The sequence below is a fragment of the Triticum dicoccoides genome, chromosome 1A (genome assembly GCF_002162155.2).
Source record: "Triticum dicoccoides isolate Atlit2015 ecotype Zavitan chromosome 1A, WEW_v2.0, whole genome shotgun sequence".
Lineage (NCBI taxonomy): Eukaryota > Viridiplantae > Streptophyta > Magnoliopsida > Poales > Poaceae > Triticum > Triticum dicoccoides.
This window is the reverse complement of record NC_041380.1, coordinates 598,762,016-598,772,031: the sequence shown is the minus strand read 5'-3', so window position 1 is coordinate 598,772,031 and position 10,016 is coordinate 598,762,016. Positions and strand designations below refer to the sequence as shown.

The 10,016-nt window shown below is 46.1% G+C and overlaps 2 protein-coding genes across 2 annotated transcripts in view; both read left to right on the top strand.

Moving 5' to 3' along the window:
* Positions 1 to 2,375: 2,375 nt before the first annotated feature.
* LOC119294647 (putative F-box only protein 9) lies at positions 2,376 to 4,985 on the top strand. The gene is made up of 3 exons (XM_037572874.1): positions 2,376 to 2,512; positions 3,103 to 4,427; positions 4,736 to 4,985. The coding sequence occupies exons 2-3, from the start codon at positions 3,302 to 3,304 to the stop codon at positions 4,756 to 4,758; spliced, it is 1,149 nt and encodes a 382-aa protein (XP_037428771.1). The 5' UTR covers positions 2,376 to 2,512; positions 3,103 to 3,301; the 3' UTR covers positions 4,759 to 4,985.
* A 2,035-nt stretch (positions 4,986 to 7,020) lies between these two features.
* LOC119356847 overlaps positions 7,021 to 10,016 on the top strand; it is a 25,675-nt gene continuing 22,679 nt past the window's right edge. Inside the window, exon 1 of the mRNA XM_037623839.1 lies at positions 7,021 to 7,258. Coding sequence (XP_037479736.1) covers positions 7,021 to 7,258 — 238 coding nt within the window. The remainder of the gene's footprint in view (positions 7,259 to 10,016) is intronic.

Below are 10,016 nucleotides of genomic sequence, written 5' to 3'. Positions count from 1 at the left end.
GTAGCGGTGCTTAGGCGAAGCCCTGCGACGGTAGAACATCAAGATCGTCACCACGCCGTCGTGCTGACAGAACTCTTCCCCGGCACTTTGCTGGATCGGAGTCCGGGGATCGTCATCGAGCTGAACGTGTGCTAGAACTCAGAGGTGCCGTAGTTTCGGTGCTTGATCGGTCGGGTCGCGAAGACGTACATCTACATCAACCGCGTTGTCATAACGCTTCCGCTTTCGGTCTACGAGGGTACGTGGACAACACTCTCCCCTCTCGCTGCTATGCATCACCATGATCTTGCGTGTGCGTATGAAAATTTTGAAATTACTACGTTCCCCAACAGTAGGCCCCTCCTTCCTTTCCCTCCTCAAGTGGGAAAGGGAAGGGGGGCACCCTCCCCTGCCTTTCCCCCGCACTTATACAAGGCAGGAGGAGGTGCGCGGCTTGGGAGAGACCTCAAGTAGGATTCCTCTTACTTGGGCACCCCCTTGGCTGCTCCTCCCTCCCTCCCACCTATATATATGTGGGAGGGGGCACCTAGCACATAACAGACAATTGCCTAGCAGTGTGCGGCGCCCCCCTCCATCGTTTACACCCCGGTCATATTTTCGCAGTGCTTAGGCGAAGCCCTGCGGAGATCACTTCACCATCACCGTCACCACGCCGTCGTGCTGACGGAACTCATCTACTACCTCGACATCTTGCTGGATCAAGAAGATGAGGGACGTCACCGAGCTGAACGTGTGCAGAACGTGGAGGTGTCGTGCGTTCGGTACTTGATCGGTTGAAGCGCGAAGAAGTTCGACTACATCAACCTCGTTGTGAAACGCTTCCGCTTACGGTCTATGAGGGTACGTAGACACACTCTTCCCCTCGTTGCTATGCATCTTCATGGATAGATCATTGTGTGTGCGTAGAAATTTTTTGTTTTCCATGCAATGTTTCCCAACATGTCTCCCCCTCCTAAAGACTACAACACTCGGTTTATATAGACACCGATAGGGTTAGGGTTACCGGAGATCGATTACAATAAGGAATAAAAAGATCTTGTCTATCCTTAACTTGGAGGACACACCACGGCTTCATAGATCTTCTGTCGCTATGCGGCTTCACCACTCCGGCCCATATTCAATAGGCCGGCACCCCGAGGACCCCTTAATCCACAACTCCCTCAGGCTCCATTGCAATTTCCCCTAAAGTTCTGTCCCTGAATAGTATTTCCCTAACCTCCCTGCTTCCAGCGTGATATGGAGGGATGCTAGAGCAGCACGCCGTTGGCCGCACTCAAGAGTCTTAACACAATCTCCATTACCGCCGGGGTGATTTGCTCGGATGTGAGGTGGATACAAGTTGCAACATATACCTGTTTACATAAGAAATCCTATGGCTTGTGGAAAGCAGCTACACTTCGAGGAAGAAGACGATGATTTTTTTTGTAGAATAAGAAGATACATAGGACTGGGAATCAGGCGTGGTGTTTCTGAGCTCGAGCTGAGGAGTAAAATTCAGAAAATTGAAAACAAAAAAAATCAAAAAACTCTATCATGGAATGACATTTCTAGAAGTCATGATAAAAACAAAATCGATGCTCCAAAAGTGTTATTTTCGGAAGAATTTTGGGGTGCTGACATTGTTTTTTGCCACGATTTCGATAAATTTCATTTTATAATGAAATTTTGTAGGCGCTCAAAACATTTAACAAAGTTTGCCACAAAAACATTTTGGATTTTTTTTTATTTTTTTAAATATTATTGGATTTTTACTGTTCATCGCAAGCTCAAATGAGCTCGCGAGCAGAAGATGACTTTCGCTTCAGATTCTTTTTTAGAAGAAGAAGAAGAAGAAGATGGGATCGGCGTTTTGGCTCCCGGGCTCAAAAACTTGAAAAGTACTAAATAAATGAACAAATACATTTTCTGAAGAAAGATGCATGAGTGCGTGATGTCCGTGCCAAATTTCAGAGCATTTGAATGCCTGAGTAGCTCTCTGCAAAAAAAAAGGAAAATTTGGGGCCTGTGAAAAAGTTTACTGTTTGTGCACTGTTTGTATTTGATTTTTTTTTGCTAAGAGCTATTTAGATGTCTAAATGCTCTAAAATTTGGCTTGCACTCAAACATCTTCCATGCCAAAACAATCGACATTTTGTGAATTTTTCTAGTATTTTTTTAAATTTACTGTTCACATGTGTAGAGTCCGTACTTCAGAATTGTATATTCGGAAGAAGATAAGATGCATTGTTTTTTGAGACAAAGAAGATAAGATGCATAGGACTGGGAATCCTTCTCTTCTCTTTTTTAGCACGCCCAATTATGTTTCTTTCGTCCTCTCGGATGCTGCACGGTTTCCTCTTTCGAGTCCAGATGGGTCACGGCCCATGTCGTCCAAGCCCAGCAAGTCTTCAAGTACGCCCCCAAGAGCCCTGCCTCCGCCCCTCCCTCCCTTCCAAGTTCCGCCGACCCACCGCCGACTCCCACGCCGCCGGCGACCCGCCGCTGGACCCATCCGCCCCGCCCCGACAACCAGGTCAGCCGCTCTCTCCTCCTCCCTCCCAGATCCGGCCGCCCTGCCTTCCTCTGACGCATCAACTCTGATTTTCGCATATGAAATTTGCGCTCGGATTAGAAATTTTCAGTTTACCTCCGATGCATCGACAACATGTATCCGAGCTCAGATTTTTATGCTAGTTTATATCAATCCTATGTAGGACATCGTGGATCTGCAAATCTTTTGTTGTTTCGCATAACAACTGAACTCAATCAAATAGCTAACGAACAAAGGCTGCTAGAAATACAGAGGCTTATCCTCACTCCTTCTTACTGATGCTCATCCGGACAGCCGGCTTATCCACCCTAGGTTTTTGTTCTAGGTTATCTGTTTCCCGAATCTGTAATTCTGATGCATCAACTCTGTAGTGAGTATTGATCTGTAATTCTGAATTTAGTCCAGCAAGATGTTTTAAACACGATCTTGCCGGATTTGACTATCCTAAACTGGATACAAGCGGACATGAAAAATACGGGCTAAACTTCAGAACACATGTTTATTTGTTTCAGTATAGGCCTTATATTTGTGAATTTGCTGCTAAAAAATTTCAATGCTCTGTCTACTGGCAGAGTTTGTTGATGCGCAGGTCAATTGTTCCCGACCTCTTGCCAGAATAATTGTAGCAGCAGTTGAGAAGCAGAGGTTAAAGTGGTTGTGCATGTGTTTCTGAAGCAAACTGAAGTAAGTTGAGATATCGGGATGTATGATTGGAAGAATCAACAAACCTTGAAATATTACTACTGCTAGAACTGCTCTAAGATCAGGAAGATGATGGACCCTTTGGGGTTGTTCCCTGCCTCATCAAGCCAGCTGCCAGATGATCTGCTCATCGAGATATTTCTCTGCCTCCCAGCACACCCCACCTGCTTGATTCGCACGTCCCTTGTCTGCAAGCGATGGCACTGCCTCATCAAAAACCGCCAATTCGTCAGCCGCTTTCGCACACTTCATCAGAAACTCCCTGTGCTTTGCTTCTTCAGCAACTCCACTAGCATCCCCCGTTTTATCCCCACAGGGGACCCTCCTAATTGTGTCTCAACGGCAGCCTTCTCCCTGCCTGACCCCTGCTGGCAGGTCCTTGGCTGCCGTCACAGCCTTGTTCTCCTCGTTAGCTCAACCTGGACTCAGCTCCAGGTATGGAACCCCATGACTAGCAGCAGGCAATATGTACCGGCTACTCCGGATGCTGATCGGCGTTTTAATCATGGTATTGTTCCTGAGAGCCAAGCTACAGTGCTTTGTGCAGCTGGCCACAAGGACAGTGGTGACTGCCACTCTTGCCCTTTTCTCGTAGTGTGGGTATTCACTTGCACACGCTATGCCTATGCCTGTAGATACTCGTCAGAGAGTAGCAGCTGGCACCAGATGGTTTCTAAACCAACACCATCTGATATTGATTCAAGGCCTAGTGTCCTTGTTGGGAACATCTTGTACTGGCCGCTGAAGGCAAAGTATATCCTTGCCTTTGAGTTGGATACACGTAAATTATACCATATTGAGTGTCCAGAAGATACACATAGTGTGTACAGAAGGAATGTCCACATCATGAAGGCAGAGGACGGTGGGCTAGGCCTTGCTGCCTTGACGGAGTTCAACCTGCGCCTATGGGCTCGGGAGACAGGTCCGGAGGGTGTTATGGAATGGGTGCTGCGCAGGACCATTCAGTTGGATGCATTCCTTCCACCGAATGTGTCATCGGTGCCGTTGGTAAATAATCATTCTGCCAGTGGGCGTCCGGTCAGGATATTGGGTCTCATTGAGGACGATGATATGTTTTTTATGTGGACGAGAGAGGGCGTCTTTGCAGTGGAGCTCAAGTCAATGCGGTGCAACAAAGTTTTTGAGGCTCAAGTCCCTGCAACTATCTTCCCCTACATTGGCTTTTATACCACAGGTGCCGATCTCTTGACACTGTATGCTTTTGCCTTCACTTTTGTTTCAATTCTCTGTTTCATCCGTGAATACTTCTTGCTGATTATAAGTTAGTATTAGACCAGGTTTCGTATCTTTGAGGAGATGAAACTTTAGCTTGCCTCTTTTATGCTTAGGAAAGTTGTACGCCTACATCCTATTTCTGTGCAAATTTCAATGTAAATTTTGTCTTATTCGTTCTGTTATTCACAGCCCATCCATTCCTTGCTTGATTTCTGGTTTTCTTTCGATCAGGCCAAGTTGAGCATGTTTTATTTCTCTTGTTTGCAGGTGATGTGGACGGTGCGCCGTGAAAATTGTCGACCCGGATGAGATGATATCTGCATTATTTTGCTGAACTGTTTTAGACCAACCCTATGAAGCACAAACTTGTTTGTTATATGTAAGCTGTTTTTCTTACTACCAAGAAGGCAGTGTGTGTGTGTGTGTGCGTGCGCGCGCGCGCGCGTGCTGAAGACTATCCTTTGTTGTATAAGACTATGTTGAAACTAGTTATGAATAACGAAAGTTCTCTTGAGAATGGTTTAGAAATTCTGAGCTTTTGTTTTTCATCCTTGAAATTCACGGACGCAAAAATGGCTGGCTCTCCACTTGATCTCCATCAGGAGAGCACTACAAGAAGCTAGAAACGGTCTCTGCAGACCTGCAAGGCAATCTGAGGCTGCGGTGTATGAGGTCCTCAGCGAGTGTGACTTGCCTCCTGCACGCCATATATAGCTTCCACCAGGAAGTCGACTCGTCCATAAGGCGCCAGACGGTGACCTGCAGGTAGGGGTAAGCTCGGAACTCGTGACTCGGCTCTAAATATAAATCCTTTTAGAGGAGATTCCAATATGGACTACATAAAATGTATATAGACGTAGTTTAGAGTGAGGGGGGTGTCTAAAGTCTTCTTCCTACTACATGTACGGACGGCGCGCCGTGAGTACATCTTTGTTACCATGAAACGGCCAATAGATGGATTATTATCACAAAAAGTTATAAGCCTCAAGCCATTTTTGATAAGCAGTTTGACAAGCCATTTTTGTTCTGGAATGATAAGAGCATCTTCAATCGTAAATGGACAATTTGACTCTTGTATCTACTCCTTCCGTTCCGAATTACTTGTCGCAGGTATGGATGTATCTAGATGCATTTTAGTTCTAGATGCATCCATTTTTACGACGAGTAATTTGAAACGGAGAAAGTAGATAGGAGCCGATTGATCCATCCGAACAATCATACCTCTTAATTTTAAAACCTCAAATCCATATAAAGACATGCACGTAGATTATTCTATCCACACCAGGCACACTGCATGGTACTCTCTCGCGTGGGGTGGAGTGGGTTGACGGGTTCGTCATGGGGTGAGGGGGGGTCATGTACGTTCTCATCCTACCCTCTCGAATGCTTCCATTTGGATGCACGTCGGCGGAAAATGGCAAAACATGTAGCTAATTACGTAATGATTTAAATGCTTTTATATGTTTTTACAGTGGGAGTAATAGCTAATCACGGAGTACAGTGAGTGCACGGTGCCGCAACACGAACCGCTAGCACATGCTTTTTTTTAATACAGTACTCCCTTCGGTCCTTTTTAGTCTGCATATAAGTTTTGTCTGAAGTCAAAGCATCTCCACTTTGACCGAATTTATAAAAAAAGTATTAACATTTACGATGCCAAATCAATTTTGTTAGATTCATTACGAAATTTAGTTTCATGGGATATATATTCGGTATGGTATATATTGATATTTTTTAATATATATATTTGGTCAAACTTTACAAAGTTTGACTTGATCCAAATCTAATATGCGGAGTAAAAAGAACCGGAGGGAGTACAAAAAAAACTACTGAACAGAAATCTTGTACCGGGCGGAGTGGGTCCAGGCCCGGCCCGTGAAGTTTTCCCCACCTACCTACAGAGTTTCTCATGGCCTGGAGTTAAGCCCACTCAGACTGTCAAATGGAGGCCCAAAGGTTGGGTTGACTGGGCGACCTAACACGCACGCGACCAACGCTCGCGCCGCCTCCCCCTGCCACTTCCCTCCCCAGCCAGTCAGCCACCCGGCCCCAGGCTGCTGGTCTGCTTCCCTACCGTGCTGCCGGCCTGCCTCCGTTCGCCTCCCGCGCTGGCTCCCCTGCTCCCCTGACTGGCGCCATTCTTGGTAATTTCATTTACAGTTTCCTGTTTATTCATGCATATCTTGAACTCAAAATTGATACTATGGCGAATTACTACCAAATAGCATCAGAGTAGAATAGAGAATTCGCAGGGATTAGTTTGATTTCATTCATCAATGTACGATTATAAAAATTTCTCGTGGGAAACAAATGCTATAGACACATGTGCTTAGTATGACATCACCGTGGCGCTAATAATAAATATATTCTCTCTTTACTGTTTAGTATCATCTTATTTGCGTCTGCTGAGTGGATTTATTTTATTTCATTAGGCCATTTAGGGTTTCTTAGATGTGGGGAAATGTTAGTGCAACATGCATTATCTTGTATTGAAGTAGATACCCGGATTTGTCTGACTAATTAACCCTCTGTGTAACCAGAAAATTTTCTACATGGGGAAGAAGCCGTGCAGTGCTGGCCCTTCCTCGGCATCCAGGCCCATGAACCAGGCCATGTCGCTCCGCGAGGAGACCTCCGGGAAGACACAAGCCAACACGCCCTCCCTGCTGAGGGTCCAGCACCTGCAGCGGCTGGGGGCGTGGGCGAGCGGTGAGGCGGGAGTTGGCTCGATCGGAGCACTGCTGGGCCGCCGCTTCGCCATGGACGTCGAGGCGGCCGGGATCCTCATAGGTGCTTCACTACCGGATTCGCGGACTATGCCTACGGCCACGGGTCGTCGGCATAGGCCCCTAGGCCGTCGGCATAGATCTATGCCTACGGTTGCCGTCGGCATAGGCCCGTCGGCGTAGATGTCGTCAGCGTAGTCTTGTCAGACCGTCGGCATAGTATAGCCGTCGGCATAGGGGCCTATGCCGACGGCCTGACGTCAGCCGTCGGCAGTGTTTTTCGTCTGACGGCAACGGACGGCGCCGTCAAAAGCGCTGACAAATCACGAAACGCCACGTGGCAGAGGTATGCCAACGGCTTTGCCGTCGGCATATCTCTGCCACGTGGCAACCCGTGGTACTCCTGGTGGCAGGGCTATGCCTACGGCAAACCCGTGGTACTCCTGGTGGCAGGGGTATGCCTACATAGAGGTATGCCAACTCTGCATATTCATCTATGCCTACGGCTTTGCCGTAGGCATAGCTCTGCCACGTGTCATTTCCTGGTTCCTCCTGGCAGCAGGGCTATGCCTACAGCAAAGCCGTCGGCATAGATTTCCAGCTATGCCTACGGCAAAGCCGTCGGCATAGATATGCCACGTGGCAAGCCTTGGTAACTCCTGGGCTTATATATGCCGACGGCTTTGCCGTAGGCATAGTTTTTTCCCTGTTTTCTCTTTTCCAATTCATTTGACAGCATTTCAAAACAGAACAATATGAAATTATGCAGAAATATGACAATTCATCATCTAAACATACTCAAGTTCACCATCATCATCTAAACATACTCAAGTTCATCACATCATCTAAAGATCATCACCGACGGAAGTTCATGAACATAAAAGTAGTGCAAGACATGAAACATCATAAAAGTAGGAATATGAAAGGCATGGCACGATGGCCACATGCACTGAATCATCAAGCAAGAACACCTCCGCCAAAACCACCACCTCCGCCAAAACCACCACCACCTCCGCCAAAACCACGGACACCACCTCCGCCAAAACCGCCATCACGACCACCACCACTCTACCAGATCGAAGTGACTGGGGTCGACGGAGCAGGAGTCGAGCCACCGGTCCCCTACATGTTTCAGAAAAGATTCTAATGGTAAATATGATATGATAGTGTTGAATGAACGAGAACTAGTTTGCCAGTAGTTAGGCAAATGTACTAACCGGACCATCACTGCCTAGTGCCACCCATTCATCGAACGTGGGCACGTGTGGGGGTTCTCCCGCAGGTGGTGGTGGGGGTCCCATTTGTGGTGGATCCGTGCGGTTAGTCCAAGACGCCAACATAGCCTGAATGTTAGTTAAACAAGCAAACTAGAAGATCAGAAGGAATGAAAGTGCAAAAGTTGGGCATAAATCCATGCGTGCAAAGGTGCTTAGTCATCTCACTCTTATCTCTGCGGATACGCCTCTTACATCTGGCACACGGGCATTCTGGCACCATCCTCATTGGACTACAGAATATCTCTTTCAAAAACACATCAGTTTTCTCGACCCACTCTGTTGTTACTTGATTCCGACGGGAAAACCCACTATACATCCACTGATTATCTGTCATCTCTGCTTTATTGGAAGCCACACAACAAAATTAAGGATTCATTTAAATTACTCACATCAATATTTTATTTTTTTACAAGGTTGACGAGAAACGACATTTAATCCACCTACATATCTAATAGGTAAAGATGGGTACTAATCCCACCCGAGAATGTGTAGATTGAGTACGTTGTCCATGCTCTACCCCACTCCGAGACAAAATTTCGGCAGCACCTCCCCGCTGTTCTCCAAATACACGTCTCGGCAAAATGCCGAGAGAATGTGAATCCGGAGAACAACAGGGAGGCGCCGCCGAAATCCTGTCTCGGAACGGGGTAGAGCATGAACAACGTACCCAATCTACACATCCTCGGGTTATCCGTGGAAAGCGCTGGACAATCCGAAAGAGCTGCGGTGATAAATATGCAATTGAATGCATATTTATCGATGCAACCCTTTCGGACGGGAGACCTAGGTTACGCGACTTGATGTGAAAATTTAATCTAGTGACATGGAAAAAAGTGGACGAGGTCATGGAATTGTTGCTCACCCTCCAATGTAGTCGATCAAAGGAGACGGACGATCGTGGACCAACACCTCCAACGTCGACAATCACTCCAAGAAGATGGAACACCACAAATCCTGTTAATTACACCGAGTGAAAAAAATTTAGGTCATCACCTCACATTAAGCATTGATACTTTTAACTATAAAAAAAATCATGTTTCGTCAAGTGTCAAATTTTGTCCTTCAATTTTTTAGCAAGATCATCATGATTAAATAACCACTCATCATATCATAATTTTGCAGCACATCTCACATAGCTACTTAACATTAAGCACTGACACTTAAAACTATGGAAAAAAAATCATATTTTGTCAAGTGTCAAATTTTGTCCGGTTCAATTTTTTTGACAAGATCATCATGATAAAAATAATCACTCATTTTATACCAATTTTAGAGCACATCTCAAATGACAAGATCATCATGATAAAAATAATGCAACCTAACAATCTAACATCCTAACATCCAACATTCACCTATATATCAACCTAACAACCTAACATCTAACATCTAACCTAACAATCTAACATCCAACATCCATCCATGCATTCATTCATCCATCCAACAGTACAAAAAATGCAAAAAAAATGAAAAAAATGTAGCTCACCGAGAGGGGCGTGGCAGGGGGCGTGGCGGTGGAGGGGATGGTGAGGCAGGGGCGGTCGGGGA